This window comes from Capra hircus, chromosome 21, assembly GCF_001704415.2.
Source record: "Capra hircus breed San Clemente chromosome 21, ASM170441v1, whole genome shotgun sequence".
NCBI lineage: Eukaryota > Metazoa > Chordata > Mammalia > Artiodactyla > Bovidae > Capra > Capra hircus.
In genome coordinates, this window is record NC_030828.1 from 58,655,248 (window position 1) to 58,674,903 (window position 19,656).

The 19,656-nt window shown below is 51.6% G+C and overlaps 1 protein-coding gene across 1 annotated transcript; it reads left to right on the forward strand.

Annotated features, from left to right (window-relative positions):
• Positions 6,207-19,064, forward strand: SERPINA5 (serpin family A member 5). Its single transcript, XM_005695358.3, has 5 exons — positions 6,207-6,322; positions 14,512-15,135; positions 16,717-16,987; positions 17,341-17,488; positions 18,034-19,064. Exons 2-5 carry the CDS (start codon positions 14,529-14,531, stop codon positions 18,220-18,222), a joined length of 1,215 nt encoding a protein of 404 aa, XP_005695415.1. The 5' UTR covers positions 6,207-6,322; positions 14,512-14,528; the 3' UTR covers positions 18,223-19,064.

Sequence of the window (19,656 nt, forward strand, 5' to 3'; positions counted from 1 at the left end):
GATGCGTAGAGCTGACTCATTGGAAAAGATCCTGATGCTGGGAAAGACTGAAGGCAGGAGGAGAAGGGGAGGACAGAGGATGAGATGGTTAGATAGCATCACCAAATCAACATGAGTTTGCGCATCCTCTGGGAGATAGAGAAGGACAGGGGAGCCTGGTGTGCTGCAGGCCATGGGGTCACAAAGAGTCGGACATGACTTAGCAGCTGAACAACAACAAGTGGCCCAGCTCAGACCGTCTTTGAGTTTGTGGGGTGAAGCCTCTGAGGAGGGACCACTCAGAGTCTGTAAGAATAAACCTCTCCCCCTCCCACAGGAGGAGGCAGGCTGACAGGACCTAGCTGTGTTTGTCCAAAACCTCAGTAATTTCCAGCAAATGCATTTCTCTGGGCAAGGTCTAGTCGGCTTGGTTCGTTTGTTTGTTTTGATGGTGAGTGTCAGAGGCAACAGAAGGTCTCACTGCCACAAAACCAGAGTTTTCACTGGTGATGAAGAAAAATAGACTGAGAGCCATACATGGAGCTGACGATTATTCAAGAATCAAAATAGTCCAGGGACTGTGTGACCTGGTCCTGGTCCTTGGCCCAAATAATGCCACGATGGCAGGAATAGGATTGTGGCAGGAAGCTAGGAAGCCAATATCTGGAGCAGGAGACAGACTTTTGATGGAAAAAGCCATGGGGAACAGAGTGAGGAGCGGAAGTTTCTGGGGGGTCTCCCCTCATTTCCTCTGCAACACAGCTGATGGCCTCAGGCGTCACTGACAGAGAGAAGATCCTATAGGAGGAAATATCTCAGCAACACCAGCCCAGCGCTAACCACACCAGCTCTGGGCTACAAGGTCAAGGGCCTGCCAGTGCTCAGCACCAAGTCCTCCAAGGCCCCGAGGACCTCTCTCTGTTCTTGCCAACCCCGGTTTGATTGGTCCATTTCCACCTGTACCTGCTGGGATGTTGGATTCTATTTTTCAACAGCCAAGCAAGAGATAGTTAAGCCCAGGCTGACTGAGTGAGTGCCCTGTCTGACCCTACAGCAGCAGGGGGTGGGTGTCTTCTTCCCAGACAAGCCTGGAAGAAGATGCAGGCGTGGGGTTACCATGGCAATGAAGCTGCTGGGGTGATGTAAGGAAGTGAAGCTCTGGTAGGAGGAAGGGGAGGAGAGGGGTGCAGTCCCCTTGAGAGTGATGCCTTCTTCTTCTGATTAAGCTCATCTCATTCCCTCCTCTGCTCAAAAGCACTCAATGGCTCCCTATTGTCTCCAGGATAAAGTTCAAATTCCTCCAACTGTAGTCAAGCCCCACCCCCCACCAATCTGGTCCCTGCCTGCCTCTCCTGCCCCCCACCCCCTCACTCGCCCAGTGACTGCACTCATGGAAAGTCTGAGTGTCTTCCCAACCTGCCCATAGCTTCCCACCTTTGGGCTTCTGTCCCTTCAGATCCCTATCACCGAGAATGCTCCCTTCCCCATCTCTGAGAATCTACTAGGATTTCCAATAAGTACCTCCTGCTGTCCCTAAAGCAGACGGTCTTGCTACCATCAAACATGGCTGCCTGACATTAATCTCTGCCTCCCACTGGGTCAACCCTGGCCCCTCTTAGACGGAACGTCTCAGAGAGAGGACCCTGTTCACATTGCATTCTCTTCACTCACCTCAGTACCTGACCCCAGCGCTGATCGTCTGGCCTGGCACATGACTGAGGCCCAGCCAATGGCTGGTGACTGAATGAATGAATGGAAAAGGCTGTACCCTGAGCAAGGTCCCATGTTATTTGTTCTGTATCACCACCCCCCCGACACACCCCAGGGATTGATTGGGTAAATATTTAGTCCAGCTTCTCAGATTTCAAAATGTCCTTTTGGAGCATTAAAAAAAAAAAAAAAGATCTACAGGGCTGTGTGTGACCCTTGTTTTGCTACTTGCGAGGCACACTGTGGGCACGGAGTTCAGTGTTGGGAGGGGGCGGGTATGCTGGTGATTTCTGTCATTCTCCTCTGGCTGGAAAGGCACAGTCTTTCTGCACTTGGCAATTGGAGAGTGGAGGGAGGCAAGGAAGTCACGAGTGTCGTGGTGGAGCCTGGGAGACCTGGATGCCAGTGGGTGGATGAATTGCCCTGCCCTCATAAGCAGATGTGGAGAGAAGCATCGCGGGTTCCTTTGGTTATTCATTCTCTCATTCAACAAAGAGTGGACTGGCCACTAGCCAGGAAGCCAGGGGGATTTCCTCAATTCGAGAAGAGGCATTTGAAACTTGGGCTGAGACAGAAAGTCTGCATTCCCAGCGTCTCTGTCACCTGCACTGAGGGCAAGCTCTTACCTCTCTGGATTTCAGTTTCTGCACCTGTAAGTGGGTACATAATCCCGTAGCACCTATAGAGGTAGCGAGCAGATGGACCTGGGATCCCAAGAAGATCCAGGCCTGGGAACCCCCAGCTCCGACGGAGTCTGTGAATGTGTGGACATGTGAAGGGCAGGAGGGTGTCCGTTCCATCCCTGGCTGCCTGGGAAGGCGAAGTGTCCTTCTCTGAGCCAGAGCAGAGCTAAGCCTAATGGTTTCCAAGCTCTGAACATCTGCAGCAAGCAAGGCACAGTCACAAGTGCTTTCAGGGAGTTACCAAGAGGCCATGAGCATCTGAGCACAGAAACTGGACTTGGAGCCAGAATGCTTGCGCTCAAACCTGGACTCAACCCATGACTGAGTACACGAGTTGGTTAGTATACTAATTTTGCCCTAACAAAGGACCACAGCTGAGTGGTTTAACAACAGAAGTATATTATTTCACCCTTCTGGAGGCCAGCAGGCCGTGTTCAAGGTGATGGCAGAATGGTGGAGTTGATTCCTTCTGAGGCTATGAGGGGGCATCTGTCCCGGCCTCTCCCCTGGCTCCTGGGGGTTCCCTGTCATCTTTCCTTGGCTTGTAGATCTCTGCTTCCTCCTCACGTGGTGTTTCCCCTGTGTGGGGGTATCTTTCCAGATTTCCCCCTTTTACAAGGATGTCAGCCATATTGGATTAAAGGCCCACCCTAGTTCCAAATGACTTCACCCGAACTAATTACATCAGCAATGACCCTATTTCCAAATCAGGTCACCTTCTGAAATGCTGGTGGTTACGTCTTCAATTTTAAGGAAATGCAGTTGAACCTACGACCTAATGTGGGACTTGGGTCCCCCCTCTGTGCCTCAGTTCCCTCGCCTGCGAAATGGCAATGAGGCACCTAACCCATAAATAGACTCTGGATGAGGTACTGTGTCTAAAGCACCTACCTTTGCTGTTCTACAAATACTCACTACTGTTATTTCATCTTATCTCTTATCACAGCTCTCCCCTAGAGCAGGGTCACAACTCCACCTGCCTGCCAGAGTTGGCAGGTGGCCTGAGCAGGTAAAGCGGGCTGACAGTGATGGGGACCAAGAAGGTGGAATAGTAAGAGCCCCCACTGAAAGACATTTCTGTTCCACACTGTCACACTCTCTCGGGGGTGACAGAACTCGGTTCTGCCCAGGGTGAAACTCACCTATTGGGAATAGTGTTCTTCGTTGCTCTTGATGTCAATGGAAAAATTAATCTAGCATGACTTACTCGGTCCTTAAAATCCCCATATCCCGGCCACTGGCTCATCCTACTGTCTCACCCCAGCTGTTGTGGACTGAATTGTGTCCTCCAGAAGTTTGCATATTGAAGCCTGAGCCCCCGGTGAATGGGCCTTCAGGGAAGTAATCAAAGTTCGGTGAGGTCATAAAGATGGGATCCTGATCTCATAGCACTTAGTGTGCTTATTAGAGGAAGAAACACCAGAGCTTACTTCTTCTCTCTCTCCCTCTTTCTCTGCCCCCACACAAGCACAGAGGAGGGGCTGTGTTAGAACTCATCAAGAAGGTGCCATCTACAAGCCAGGAAGGCAGATTTCACTAGAAAAGAACCCAGACATCACCTTGGTCTCGGACTTCCAGCCGCCAGAACTGAGAAACATGTTTCTTTTGTGTGAGCCCCTCCGTCTGTAGTCTTTTGTTCTGGTCGCCAGAGCAGACTAATCTGTGCCCTGAGACACCCTCAGAACTTTCTCTTCCAAGTGTCCCTGCCCCCAGCCCCCCTTCCTTCAGAACCCTTCTGAGTGGCAATGGGGAGTCAGGGCTTGCCCTGTTCCCCAAATTCTCAAGCTAGTCCCTAGAACGTAAGCCTGGGACATGGTACCTGGGGTGCCTCCACAGACATACACACAGGCTGGAGAAGTCTTTTCAGCATCTTGTTTACTCCCATCTTTCATCAGAAACCCATTTTAAGGTATTACACTAGCCTCCCATTGCTGCTGTAACCAATTAGGGCCAACTGAGTGGAGTAAAGCAACACAATTTTATTCTCTTATGGTTCTGGAGGTCAGAAGTTCAAAATGGGTCTTCCTGGGCCAACATCAAGGTGTCGTGTCAGCAGAGTTTGCTTCTGGAGTTCCTGGGCCCAAGGCCCCACATCCCCTTGTTTATTTCCTCCTGCTTCCCTTTGGATTGCAATCTGGCAGGCTTCTCTGTCCTCCACTATCTCCCAGAGTTTGCTCAAATACACATCCATTGAGTCTGTGATGCCATCCAACCATCTCATCCTCTGTTGTCCCCTCTCCTCTTGCCTTCACTCTTTCCCAGCATCAGGGTCTTTTCCAATGAGTCAGCTCTTCGCATCAGGTGGCCAAAGTATTGCAGCTTCAGCAGCAGTATCAGTCCTTCCAGTGAATGTTCAGAACTGATTTCCTTTAGGATTGACTGGTTTGATATCCTTGTGTGGGACTTTGTTCTTGCAAGAGACTCTCAAAAGGTAACAAACACTGATTTCCTTCCTATAAAGCATAGTTTGGGAATCTGTTGGTTATGAGATGAGGGACTCTTGCTTATCACATGGCACAATGGATGGAAAACAAAGCCTGAACAAATGAGACCTAGTTTCCCCTTGTTAAGGCCTCTCCCTAGCAGCTGTGTGCCGTTGGACCGATCACCGATCCTCTCTCGACTTCCATCTTCTCACTGATTCCTTAGGGATTCCAGCAGCCATCCTCCAGTGCACGGCAAAGGCAGTGAGCACACAGCAAGCACCCGATGCCCGGTAGTGACTGTGCTTGTCTCTAGATCGAGGCAAACCTCAGTATTATCCCCTCTGTAGGGCAGCTGGAAGTACTAAACTAGATAAAGGGACAAAACTGGGTCCAAAATTATGGAGTGAGAAAGCGGATGTCTCAGAGGTTCTAGAGGGACCCTGTTTGCTGAGCAGCAAGGTCATGTTCTCTGGGTAATACCCGACCCTCTATTTCCTCTATCAACTGCATACCCCACATTTACTCACACAGCCTTCTGGGTCATGGCCACACACTGTACACCCCAGTATTTGGAAGCCCCAAGCATGAGGACATTGGCAATGAAACAAGGGTTGAGCCAACACCCCACCACTTGGAAACAGTCTTGAAAGAGTGGGGCTGAGTTTTGAAGCCCCAATATCAAGGTAAAAAAGCACAGTTTAACTGAGCCCACAGAAATCCTGGAGACAGACTTTTGCTTTGCAAAGAACACTGGCCTTGAAGCTGGCGGCCTGAACACTCAGCCCCAGTCTGTCCCTAACTAATGCACGTCTCAGAAAAGTCCCTTCATCTCTCCGAGCCTCAATGCAGTTATTGATGCAATAAGAGGGGTGGAGACAGTGATCCCTCACCTCAGCCATCGTGGTGGTGGTGGTTTAGTCGCTAAGTCATGTCTGACTCTTGTGATCCCGTGGAGGCTTCTCTGTCCATGGGATTCTCCAGGCAAAGACCCTCTTGAGACATCTAATTTCCACCAGGAGCTGGCTGTAGGAGTCCATGAACCTCGTAAGTGTGCAGCCTGCATAGAGCGTGGGCTCTCATTTCCCCAGATCCGCAGCAAATTGGCTGCAGGAAACAAAGCTAAAGTGGGTTTGGGAGAGTGTCTCTCTCTTTGTGTCTGGACAGCTGTTCACCTGTCCAGCCTGGACCCCTGGGGTGTTCGTGCCATAGCAACTGGTGGCTAATGTAGGGTTTTCAGAGCAGTGAGGGGCTGGTCTTGGTCAGAGCTCAGCCCTGCCAACGACTGGACAAGGAGGAGCCAGGGAAGGGGAGGAGCCAGGGAAAGGGAGGAGCCAGGGAAGGGGAGGAGCCAGGGAAGGGAAGGAGTTAGGGGAGGGGAGGAGTCAGGGGAGGGGCGGGGCCGGAGGAGAGGCAGAGTCGGGGCTCTGCTTGGTCAGTGACAGAAGCTGGCTCCAGTCCAGCCAGTTCTCTACCAAGCCCTACGGACAGTCGCCTCTGTTGTGTGCACGTTCATCATCGGACAGAGTAAGTACAGGCAATGTGAACCGAGGACCTGTGGGGCTTGAGGTGGTGGTGGGGGAGTGGGGAATGGCCTCTGGAGTTATGGCATTTGGAGGGCTTAAAAACTCTGGACGTGTCCCAGGGTGAGCAGGACAGTGGTGGGGAGGGAGGAAGCCAGGGCCTCTGAGACAGCAGAGATATGTGTGTGTGCCCTCCCCCCCGCCCCTGCTGTGTAGTTCTGGGGACAATGCTATATCTGGCTGAGTCTCAGCTTTCCCATGGATAAGATATAAATTACTGTACCCCTTGCAGGGTGTGATTGTGGAGATTAATAAAGTGGTGATTCTCACCCAAGTGTGGTTTGCCTCTTGGGCACAGCTTCGTCTGGAGGCACTTTTAGTTGTCATAACTGGAGTGCTGCTGTTGGCTTCCAGGAGGAGATGACAGGCCAGGGATACTGTGAACACCCTGCGCTACACAGGACAGCCCCCATTGCAAAGAACGACCTGGCTTCAAGTGCCAACAGTGTTGAGAAACCCTGAACTAAGTGGTGGGGACACAACGTCTGGTCCCCGGAACATGCTGGACCAACCATAACTTCTATTGTTTTCTGTACCTGGAATCTTTCACCTTTGGAAATCAGGAAAAATGATCGAATACAATCTGTTTCCCTAAGATAAGGCTGACCTGTCAGGAGGCTGCCACCGAGAGTGGTCATTTGGCCATTTGCTAAGTAAATAAAATGTAGACATACAGTGAGTGGAATTTTCAGCTTTTCTAAAGATGAGGCTTTGGGCATGAAACACAACAGCAAAAGGGAAAGTGCTCCTCTGGCCAACATCCTGCTGACAGATCAAGAAACCACAGCTTGAAGAATAAAGGGGGTGGGAGGGAACTTTGGGAAGTGGTGGATGGCAGTGATGATTTCACAGGTGTGTACTTCCTGGGTCTCCAAACTCATCAAACTGTGTACAGTAAATATGTACAGCCTTTGGCAGGTCAGTCCGACCTCAATAAAGTAGTTTTAGAAAAGAAAGAGAAAGGAAACTGAAGCTGAGCTTCAGTGCAGAAGTTATTCAAGGTCAGCTGGCAAGTTAGCCCCAGGAATGCCAGGGCTCAGCCCTGGATGCCCAGCCTGGCTCATTTCCATGACTCGGTGGCCAGCACGTGTTCTAACACCTCTGAATTACAGAGAAGGAGCCCAGGTCCAGTCATCCATCCACTCATCCATTCATGCCACAGGGGTGCTGGGGCACCACCTCTTGACTGAACGTGTCATGGCGGGACCAATAGAGATGAAGGTCCTTTCTTACAAGCACAGTTTCTAGTAGGAGAGAGGCTTGGACAAAAGAAGCCCGCAGCACACCCATATGTAATTTCACTTCTGTAATTGATGGAGCCTTGAGAGAAACAATCAAAGGAGCCCTTACAGAGAATAGCAGTGGTGAAGGTATGGCCAGGTGTGGACAGGGTACCAGCAGGATGAGTGGAAGCCTGGACCCAGAGACCAGGTGGCGTTAGTGAAAGAGGCAGGGAAAGGTTTCCAGGAGGGAGCGTGGAGTGTGCAAGGGCCCAGGACTGGGACAGGGCTTCTGTGTTAGGAACTGAAAAACAAGGCGTGTGTCCTAGGGGGCAGAGCTCGTCAGGTGCAGCTGGTGAGAGCCAGACAGAGCTGGCAGCCTCATGGGTTATCGTGTAATCACAGGTTTTACCAAGCCAGTGGGCAGCAATGGTGTCCTTAGGCAAGGGAGCGCCCTGCCCGTGTTTGTGTTCGAAGGGGATTATTTCAGAATATACTTATGTATGTAGAATGGCTCTCAGGGGCAGGAGAAGCAGAGTCCAGGAAAAAGAGGCTTCCACTGGGATGATAACAAGGAAAATGGGAGGAGGCAGGCAGATTTCAGAGCTAGAAACCGACAAGCCCTGCTGATGGTCTGGAGAGAGGGAAGTTAAGAAAGTTCCCCAGGCCCCTGATTCCGGAAAGCTCTTCCCCCTGGTCTGGAGGATCTAGGGGAAGCTGTGTTTTATCTCTCCCTCTCTGCCTCGGCTCCAAGTCCTGTCTCTCTTTGTGTAACTAGCAGATAGTAGACAGACCCTCCTGAGCCACACGGCCGCCTCCCACAGCTGAGTCCAAAGTCGACCTTGGTGGGACTTTGTTGCCTAACATTTGGAATAAACACCAGCAGATTTCCAGGCTGGATGGTGGGGCACCAGTGGGAGGACCGCCCAGGACCTGCCTATCCAATGCCCAACCTCTGTAATCGCAAATCCCTTTGGCCTGGGGTGCCAGATCAGCCCGATCGATCCACTTTCTTCCCTCTGACATGTGGGAGCATCTCTGCAGACACACTGGCGTCAGGGACCCAGGAGAGGGTCAGCCGGGCCAGGTTCTGCTGGCACGCAGTGGGAGCTGGTCTCCTGAGAGCCAGGTTCACAGAGCCTGAAGACTTTCCACTGGCTCAAGGTTGGCATGAAACTCTGTAAGCCATATATTTGCCCCCAGAGGCCCATGAGTGCAATTGCAAAGCCTGGACTTAGAAACTCAGAAACCTGAAATGAGCACCCCCAGGCCTCTACTATCTCAAAAGTAACCTCTCTGGGCCTCTGTTCCCTCTCCTGGACAATTGTGACAATGATATCAACTCCATGTTGCCGTGAAGTGAAGTGTTCGTTGCTCAGTTGTGTCCAACTCTTTGTGACCCCATGGACTGTAGCCCACCAGGTTCCTCTGTCCATGGGATTCTCCAGGCAAGAATACTGGAGTGGGTTGCCATTTCCTTCTCCAGGGGATCTCCCCAGTCCAGGGATCCAACCTGGGTCTCCTGCATTGCAGTTAGACAAGGAACATAAATGAGCTATTGCAGGTGAACAGGTTAGGAGACACCTGGGAATCAGAAGAGGGGGAACAGCGTGTCATCCTCATAAATCGGAGCCAAGAGGCAGCATGTACACCAGTCGGAGTCTGGATTTTAACCCAGATCCATTACTCACTGGCTGGAACGAACTATTCCATTTTGCTAAGCCTCAGTTTCTTGCTGTTGTTTAGTTGTTAAGTTGGGTCCAACTCTTTTGTGACCCCATGGACTATTGCCCGCCAGGCTCCTCTGTCCATGGGATTTCCCAGACAAGAATACTGGAGTGGATTGCCACTTCCTTCTTCAGGAGATCTCTCCAACCCTGGGATTAAACCCACGTCTCCTGCATTGGTAGGCAGATTCTTTACCACTGATCCATCAGCGAAGACTCAGTTTATTTTGGCTGTAAAATGGGACTAATGGTACTTTTGGTAAAGATGAAATGCAGTTATATTTAGAGAGCATTTAATCAGTCCTTAATAAATAGTGGCATCTATAAGAGGGAGAGAGCTAAATGGAACAAGGTTTTCTGGGCCCCAAACCTGAAGCCCAGTGGAGCCTGAGAGAAACAGCTCTCGTCCATCAGATTGCTGGTGTTTCAGAGGGGCGGCCAGTGGTGGGGTCTCAGCACCAGACCTCCAGGCCTGGGAGGGGAAGGGCCTGGCCCAAGGTTACCAGGCTGTTGTCAGGGACAGGAGAATGGGAGGTTGGAACTCTCACTCCTGCTCCCTGACCAGCTGCCCCTGGGCTCCACTGTCCAAGCAGGAAACTCCTCTGTGGTCTGTAACTATTCTTTGAAAGCATTTCTTTTATGGTAATTATCAGCTCAGTGTTATCTGTGTGTGGGTGTAGGGGGAGGGTTGAACTGAGTTGTTTCTTAAGCAGCATCTGCTACATTGATGATTCTAACACTCTGCGGACTAAAGGATCACACCACCTACCCACGCTCTTTAAAGACCTTCTTGAAGGTCACTCTCAAAGTGGGAGCAAAAAGGGAGTGTCAGCATGGGAAGCCTGACTGCTTCTTATTTATTTTTTTATTTGGCGGCCTTGGAGAATGCAGGATCTTTGTTACATCCTATGGGTCCTTCGATGTGGCTCACAGACCCTCTAGTATGACACCCGGGCTCAATAGTTGTGGTGCATAGGCTTGCTTTTTCTGTAGCATGTGGGGTCTTAGTTCCCTGACCATAGATTGAACCCATGTTCCCTGTACTGCAAGGCAAATTTGTGACCACTGGGCCACCAGTGGAGTCCCCAGTTCAGTTCAGTTCAGTCGCTCAGTCGTGTCCGACTCTTTGTGACCCCATGAATCGCAGCACACCAGGCCTCCCTGTCCATCACCAACTCCCGGAGTTCACCCAAACTCTTGTCCGTCGAGTCGGTGATGCCATCCAGCCATCTCATCCTCGGTCGTCCCCTTCTCCTCCTGCCCCCAATCCCTCCCAGCATCAGAGTCTTTCCCAATGAGTCAACTCTTCTCATGAGGTGGCCAAAGTATTTCAGCTTCAACATCAGTCCTGCCAATGAACATCCAGGGCTGATCTTTAGGATGGACTGGTTGGATCTCCTTGCAGTCCAAGGGACTCTCAAGAGTCTTCTCCAACATCACAATTCAAAAGCATCAATTCTTTGGCCCTCAACTTTCTTCGCAGTCCAACTTTCACATCCATACATGACCACTGGAAAAAACATAGCTTTGACCATTTCTCAATTCTCTGCAGAGGCAGAAAATACAAAGTTGGAAGGCTGTGACACAGACAGGGAGGGCCAGGGATCTGGGGAACTGAATGGTGTGGTGGTCCAGAGCATGAGCTTTCAGGGTCCGAACTGGGTCTAAGCCCAAGCTTTGCCACTAGTAGCAAGTGACTCAAGCTCTCTGAGCCTCAGATGACCCGTCTGTAAAATGGAGCTGATCTTGTGGCCTCAGCCTGCACCGTCTTGGAACAGGGCCTGGGTTCCCAGCCAGAGACTGAGGCCAGATCATGGCAGTGAGAACACCAGATCCTAACCGCTAGACCAGTGACAAGGCCCTGCCCTTCTGCTTTGCAAAAAAGAATTCTCACAAAATGAAAAGTAGTGAAACAGGTGAAGTATTTATTAGGAGGAAAAGGAGTACTGTAAGTGGGGATAGACACACAGGCAGATTCAGACAGTCACTGAGTTCACATCCCCATGGCAGTTTGAATTACTTTTATGGGGCATTTCTTCCAGGCTTCCTTTGGCCAACCATTTTGATTTCCTGGTGCACAGTCCATTTTTGCCATAGCCCAGGATCTTCCCATGTGTGCACATGCGTCTCTTAGCTAAGATGGATCCCACCGAGGAGGCTCATGGGTAGACCATTTCTTGACATCACTCCTTGGCCCTCCAAGGAGCCTGTCTGGGCATGTGTGGTCAGGGAGGTCTCCTGACTTCAAGAAAAGAGAAACATGTGTTTTCTGGGTAGGGTCCATCCCTCTCCCTTAATTGTCCTGCTATTCTCGTCCTGGAGTTTCGGTCCACAGAAAATGAATCTCCAGTCACTCTTCCCCTGGGGGGTCCATCTACCTCCTGCCTCATAGCCGGTAATCGAACCTGCTTCCATGGGTGTGTAAGGCTAAAGGAACTGATGTTTGTTGAGACATCGCAGCACCCAGCAGTGGAGGTGCTGGCAGTGGACCTGGGCCTCCCACGGGCACAGGGACTCCTGAAGCCGCTGTGTTTGGCTCAGGGTCCCTGGAGGTTCGGCAGACAGAACATCCTAAATGAACTTCCTTTGTGGGCTCAGGTGTAATTTATTTTTTTGTTTGTTTTTGATAATGTGAGAAGTAGATTTATTTAAACTGACACACATTCCATAGACAGAATGTGGTTTGTCTCAGAAGATGAGAACAGCGCTGGTAGAAACATAACCCACAGAGTGTGGGTCATCTCAGAAGGCGAGAGGCCCTTGGGTGCGATTTGGAGGCCAGGAGTGCCAAGTGTGACTTGCTTGAGTCCGTCGGTTTCATTCAGACAAAGACAGGAAGGTCCACGGACCCCCAGGCTCACTGGTGTCCTCCCACCAGCCATGTCTAATACAGCAGTGGGGGGCCCTTTGCAGTTTGGTTTTGCGTGGGTCTGTGATTCCTTGGCCGTGCTCACTCTGAGCCTAGGGGGCCTGATGACATGGTGTCCACGGTGGGGCGCACACCCAGCTGAAGGGGCTGCACACCGGGCCATCATGGGAATTATTTGTCTGCCTGCCACTGGGCTCCCGTGAGAGTGTGTGTGTGAAAGCTTGAGCCCCATGGTACATCTGGGGAAGCAGGGGTCTCGAGTGGGGCCTTGGTCCATCACAGCAACCCCACCAGCTCACACTCGGACAGCACGTCTGCATCGGGCCCGGTTCCAAGCCATTGCTTATGTGGACTCCTTAAAGCCACCCCTGGTGTGGGTTCTGTCCTGACCTCCATCTACAGGTGGGGCAGCGACACTTGCTCCAAATCACACTTGGAGGGAGCAGTGAGGCTGGGATTTGAACCCAGCCTGCTGCCTTTAGAGTCTGTGCTGTTCACGGTCGGTGGAAGGAGGGCTTTAGGAGGCCCAGGCACAGGAACAGTTACTGGGTGGACAGGGGGAGTCTAGGTGGGTGGCAGGGAGACACTGAGGGTGGAGGACAAGGCCAGGATGATGGCAGAGCCCCAGGGCCCACCTGAGAGTCGTAGAGAGACAGAGGTGAGGGCCTCCTCTCTGGGGGAGGCAAAGAAGAGCGCCGGGGGGTCAAACAACACATGTTCATGGTCTCATAGCCCTGGAGGCTGGAAGGCCAAGGTCAAGGTGTCGGCAGGGCAGGTTCCCCTGGGGCCTTGCCCTTGGTTTGTCTGTGATGGTCTCCTCCTCCTTCCTGTGTCCCCACATTTCTCGTGTGGTCATCTCTCATCTGCGTGTGTCTGTGTCCTAATCTTTTCTTTTTCTTTTTTAAAATCCTTGATTATATTTATTTTTAATTGAGTGATGATTGCTTTACAGTATTGGTTTGATTTCAGTCAATACATCAACATGAATCAGCCATAGGTATACATATGTGCCCTCCTTCTTGAACCTCGGTCCTACGTCCCACCTTTTTCCAGCCCTCCGGGTTGCTATAGAGCCCCAGTTTGAGTTCTGTGAGTCACACAGCAAATTTCCATTGGCTGTTTTCTGTATGTTAGTGTATCTGCTTCCATGCTGTTCTCTCCATTCATTTCACCCTCTCCTTCCTCTCCCACGCCCTTGTCCATAAATCTGTTCTCTAATCTCCTTTTCTTTCAAGGACACCAGTCACATCTGATCAGGGCCCTGCTCCAAAGACCTCATTTTAACTTGACTGCCTCTTCAAGGCCCTGTCTCCAAACGCAGTCACATTTGGGGGGTCTTGGGGTTCTGGACATCAGTGTATGGATTTGGGGGGCACAATTCAGCCTATCACCGAAGAAGAGGGAAGTCTGGGAGCTCACACTGTGTGTGTTAGTCGCTCAGTCGTGCCCGACTCTGCGATCCCGTGGACTGCAGCCAACCAGGCTCCTGTCCATGGGATTTTCCAGGCAACGATACTAGAGTGGGCTGCCATTTCCTGCTCCAGGGGATTTTCCCGACCCAGGGATTGAACCTGGGTCTCCTGCACTGCAGGCAGATTCTTTACTGACTGACCCACCAGGGGAGGCCTGGGAGCTCACAGTAAGAGGTCAGAACTTCCTCATGGGAGGAAGGTGCCTCTGATGAGGGACTGGGTGGCTTTGTGGGGTCCTAGAGCAGCCCCTGGGGAAGGAGAGGGAGACTGATGGTATTCTGAGTTCACGCATGAAGCACAGGAGCCTGGCACTCTGCCCACCACCTGGGTGCTCCGAATGAGCAGGGACAAATCCAGCAGTATGGCTGAGACCACCGGGAGCAGCTACCTTGAGCTCATAGCAGGAAATGAGGTCTTGCAAATGCTACGCCCCAGCAAGAAAATGAGGGATAGGGGTCATTCAGGGATACAGGCTGCTCGGCTCCCAGTAACCTCAGAGCTGCTGAGCAGGCAGAATCCTCAGTCCCCTGTGACAGGTACTTCCCTATGGATGAGAAGCATCTTCTTGCCCGGTACCCACATGGGTCTCACTCCTCTGCCTTGTCCTTCTCCCTGCCATAGATACCCACGTCCCCGAGCCTCTGTCCTTCCGCCCCTCTGGTGCTCTCTAAAACCTCACTCCCTCCCAGCTGCTGGGGTTCATCACTGCCCTCTGAGGCTGCTGGTGGGCGGGCACTGCCACCGCCTTCGAAGGTCAGCCCTGCCCCTAATCTTGCGATCTTCTCGCTGAGAGGATGCGCTAGCCGCTGCCCTCTCTGAGGTCATCTTCCCACTCTCCCTTTCAGAACGGGGGTTAGCCACGATGCGCCTCTGTCTCTTCCTGTGCCTGGTGCTCCTCGGGCCGCGGATGGCCACCCTCCGGCGCCCCCAAAAGAAGAAAATCCAGGAGGTGCTGCCGGCGGCTACCACGGCGTCCCCGGGCAGCAGGGACTTTGCATTCGACCTCTACAGGACCTTGGCTGCAGCCGCCCCCGATCAGAACATCTTCTTCTCCCCTCTGAGCATCTCCCTGAGCCTGGCCATGCTCTCCCTGGGAGCTCGATCCAACACGAAGGTGCAGATCCTGGAAGGCCTGGGCATAGGCCCGGAGGAAGGCTCAGAGGAGGAGCTCCACGGCGCCTCTCAGAGGCTGCTGCGCGAGCTCCAGCAGCCCCAAGACAGCCTCCAGCTGAGCCTGGGCAACGCTCTGTTCACCAAGCCCACGTTGCCCATCCAGGAGGCCTTCCTGGGTGCCATGAGGACTCTGTACCTGGCAGACACTTTCCCAACAGACTTTGAGAACCCCGAAGGGGCCAAGAAGAAGATCAATGATTACGTGGAAAAGCAAACGAAAGGCAAGATTGTGGACTTGATTAAGAGCCTGGATGGCACCCAGGTCATGGTCATGGTGAATTACATTTTCTTTAAAGGTAAGACCCTTGGGCTTGAATCTGAACTTCCTCTTTGCAGATGCTTTTGGTCAAAAACAAACAAACAAAACAAAAGAACCCCAGTCCCTCTAAAACAAAACAAAAGATGGAACAGAACCAGTTCCCACACACATAAAAGAGTGGGAGTGGGTTTAGTACTCTCTGGGCCCTGGTGATAGAATGAAGTCAGTAGTCAGCCGGGTGAGACGATGCCTTCTTAGCCTTCTTGGTGCATATGTGTGTGTTTAGCTGCTTCAGTTGGGTTGGACTCTGCGTAGCCTGCCAGCCTCCTCTGTTCATGGGATTCTACGGACGAGAATACCAGAGTGGGTTGCCATGCCCTCCTCCAGGGGATCTTCCTGACCCAGGGATTAAATCTGCATCTCCTGCATTGCAGGCAGATTCTTTACTGCTGAGCCACCAGGGAAGCCCCTCTTAGTGCCTAAGGTGATATGAAGAGCCTGATGCTGTTTCCTCCCCTGGGGAAAAGCTGGTTCCTTTTTGGGCCCCCAGGAATACTTAAAGCCACAGCATCCACATAAACTCTGAAGCATGAGTTTGTCAAGGCCACAATGCCAAAGAAACGGACACCATGGCTACTCAGGGAAGGACTGTGGGTCTTAGATGTGCCTTAGAGGGCTTTTGCCAGCTCCTCTGAGGTACCCACATCCTCACCTCTGTGCCCTCCTAGGAGCTGGTTCCTTAGCCCAGAAGTTCTGGGACAAGAACCTATTCCTCCGAATTGTCTTCTCTCCCCCCCTTGAGAGTCAGACTCCCCATCTGTCTCCCTGGCATTTCTTGTCAATATCCCTACTCCTCTCAGCTTGTATGCCTGCTTCTCCTTCTAGATGCTGAGTCCTGAGCACCCTAGATGGGGCCTGACTGAGGACAGAGAGGGGAGTGAGAAGAAAAGGAGAGAGGAAACTAGTTAAATTGGTACCCAAACCCCCTACCTGTGGTCACAGAGAGTGAGGATCAAGCTTGCCTTCTAAGAGTTCTTGTCCTCATGTCCAGGTCTAGGCTTCAGAGGACAGCTGTGGAGTAAGCTAACTGGTCCATGAGAGTTGGATCTATATTTGATAACTACTAAGAAGATGAAAGCAATTACTTGTGTCACTTTGAACAAAATGCCCATATGAAACAGACAGAGAAAGAAGCACAACCAAAGACTTCCCAGCAGGAAAAACCATGGTTTTTTCAGGACCCTTATGAACCTTTCTTCCAAACCTAGATTGAAATTCAATATTGGGAAAAGAGTGGAAAAGAGAAGAACTCACCCTCTTCACTGGGATATTTGAGCTTGAGTACCAACATCAGAGAATCAGACGAACAGCATTTAGGGTCAAGGGTGTCTGAAAACATGAAAACCAACCTCCTTGTTTTGCAGAGGTGGGAGGATAGCTCCACAAAGTTCTAGTCTGTCCCCTGAATTAAGAAGGGGCTTGTCTTTATATTGAGGAGGATTTGCTGTCACTTCTCCCAACGATACTGCTCTAAAGAGGATGCTCTCTGGTAGGTTTACTGTGAATACACTTTTCATTGGTGGCTGACAATTTCTTCCTTTTCCATTTTAATATGTAGCTAAGTGGGAGACAAGCTTCAACCTCAAAAGCACCCACGAGCAGGACTTCTACGTGACCCCGGAGACAGTGGTGCGGGTCCCCATGATGAAACAACAGGACCAGTTTTACTACCTCTTGGACCGAAACCTCTCCTGCAAGGTGGTGGGGGTCCCCTACCAAGGGAACGCCACTGCCTTCTTCATCCTCCCCCGAGAGGGGGAAATGGAGCAGGTGGAAAATGGCCTGAAGGAAAAAACGCTGAAGAAGTGGCTCAGGATGCCCATGAAGAGGTATTCTTCACACTACGCTGGGCCAGCCTGCTGCGGCACACCCACAGGGCCACACGGCAGTGGTGGGAGGACTCACCTGGCCCAGGACCTGCCTCCAAGCCCAGAAGCATCATGTGACATCCTGGCTCTGGGGCCTGAGTCAGCTAGCTGGAGGGCGCAGGGCTGGAAGCTGGGTTATCTGGTGGGACATCTGAGTGGGCAGTGACCGCTGGGGACAGCTCAGGTCCAAGTCCAGAGTGGGATGGGTTCCATCCTAGGCAACAGGTTGGAGGAGCATTAGGAAACCTAGAGATAGCAGGAATATGAACCAGTGCTCTAGGAAAGTCTAAGAAAAGGTCCTCTTCTCTTTCCAGGCGGCTTGAGCTTTATCTTCCCAAGTTCTCTATCGAGGGCTCCTATCAGCTGGAGGAAGTCCTCCCCAAGCTGGGGATCAGAGACGTCTTCACCTCCAATGCCGACCTGACCGGCATCTCCAACCACTCCAGCATCTGGCTGTCTGAGGTGAGCCCAGCTCCTGAGCACCTGCTTCCAGAAACTTCTATCCTTTTCTGTTATATTCTATTCCATTCTATTCACCCCATCCCTCATTCCAAATTCTTTCTCTCTCTCTCTCCTCTTTTCCTTCAAGAAGCAAAGATTTCACTTTGCCTCTTGTCCTCTGAGCAGTGGGAAGCTATCCAGCGCTGTGTCTTGCAGAAGGTGGATTGTCTTAAGCAATCAAACCTAAGAAACAGATGCTGACTCCTTCATTTACTGCGTGACCTCCAGCAATTACTAGACCTCTCTGAGCCTCCCTTCTCTCTATAAACTCGGAGAGTCACACCCTTGCTGTGAGAGGCAGTGAGAATTCAATGAAAGACACGTGAGCACTCGCCCCTAAGCCCTCGGGGCCCAGTAGTTGTTCAGTTACCTCATCTCCTATCTGCTTCATGGCTCAGGAGCACAGAGATTCAGACGGTGGTGCCATCGGCAGAAGCTTGGCTGTTTCCCCCGATGGCATCTCCCTGCCCCTGGTGGCTCCGTGATGCCTGATGTCTCCCCCATAGATGGTGCACAAAGCCGTGGTGGAGGTGGATGAGTCTGGAACCCAAGCGGCTGCAGCCACAGGGACAGTCATCACGTTCAAATCTGCCCGATTGGGCTCTCAAAGAATAGTCTTCAACAGGCCCTTTCTGATGCTCATTGTGGAGAACAGCAAACACATCCTTTTCTTCGGCAAAGTGACTCGCCCTTGAAATGAGGATTTCTCAAGGAGCCTCCATAGCGGAAGATGAGTGTGCATGATGGCTGTCTGTCTGCTGGGAGCTGCTGATTTACACAGGTTTGGTTGACTAACGAGGCTCCCACAAATCATAATATTAAGAATATCATCAAAACAGTGATGACTGCTTCTTTTCACATGATTGCAAGACATGAGTGCCTTGGAGAACATTTGGTTTCGCCCTTGCCTTTCATCAGTGGAGATTAGTGCTGAGGCCCAGAGAGGTTGACTTGCCCAGGGTCACACAGCATGTTAGTGGCAGAGAGAAGCCCAGAATCCAAGCGCCTGTTACCCAGCCCAACACCACCAATTTCTGCAGGAGCGTTGTTCCAGTAGATATTTCCAACAGGAAGTGTATCCCTAAGCCTAGCTTCCCACCTGTTGGCAGTGCCAGCTATGCGTTCATCATGGCTTGGAAAAAAATGCTGGGATGGGAGTATGAAATCGGGCTTCTGTCCCAGCTATGTGACTTTGGGTAATACTATCCCTCTCTGGACATCAGTTTCCCCATGTCAGGTCAGGGACTGAAGAATCCTTTAAATCATATAAAAAGGCTAGAATGTTCCCCACCAATCACTGTCGATTTCAATGCATTTGAGTGCCACTCACCTTTTAAGAAAAGCAGGCAGACAGCAGGGTACGCATGGTCAACCCAGGACTGTACTGTCCTGTGGGTTAAGTTACAACCTCGTGGGCTTGGCTGGGTGTGGAAGAATGGAGGCCTGACGCGAATACTAGAGTGTCATTTGAAGACCCTAATGACTAACCGTGGATTTTAGTGTCAGCAATAACAATAAAGCATTTTGCAAACACTGAGTGTCATTGTCCTTCTGGAGGCAGCGCTGGGAATGGCGACATTCCTAGCTTACCATGTTCTAGGACCAATGCTAGCTGCTTCACCTGGATCGTTAGACTTACCCTTCACAATATCCAGTACCAGGCAGGTACTCCTCTTATTCCCATTTTACAGATAGGAAAGGTGAGCCTTGTTGGGAACTGGTAATTTCTCCAGTCACGCAGCTCCTTGGTGGTGGAGGCAGGATTGGACACTGGGAGTGTGGCCTCAGGACCTCCCTCTCAGCCCTGGGCTCCGCTGCAGAGCAGACATGACCCGGAAACAGAAGCCCAGGTCAAGTGCATCAGGGCGCCAGCTCCGCTGTCATCCAGGGAGGCTCAGTCTCCTCCTTCACGAGTCCCATCACGCTCCCTTGTCTGTCAGATGAAAGGGATCAGGCACATTCCAGCATCAAGGAGTGAATGAGTGAAGGAGTCCTTCACTTATTCTCAGACGGTCCCCTAATTGACTGCCCCCAGCTCTGACCCGTGAGTGCCTGTCACCCCACCCTGCATGCCCATGGCTTGCTTTTCATGAGCCTGTGCCCAGAGCTCTGACACCAGACCCTTGCCT

Excerpts from the sequence above, each read along its gene's own strand:
- SERPINA5 (XM_005695358.3), top strand. The coding sequence starts at position 14,529 with ATGCGCCTCTGTCTCTTCCTGTGCCTGGTGCTCCTCGGGCCGCGGATG. Across the intron at positions 15,136-16,716 it reads GAATTACATTTTCTTTAAAG|CTAAGTGGGAGACAAGCTTC; the intron begins GTAAGACCCTTG and ends TTTAATATGTAG. Across the intron at positions 16,988-17,340 it reads CTCAGGATGCCCATGAAGAG|GCGGCTTGAGCTTTATCTTC; the intron begins GTATTCTTCACA and ends TTCTCTTTCCAG.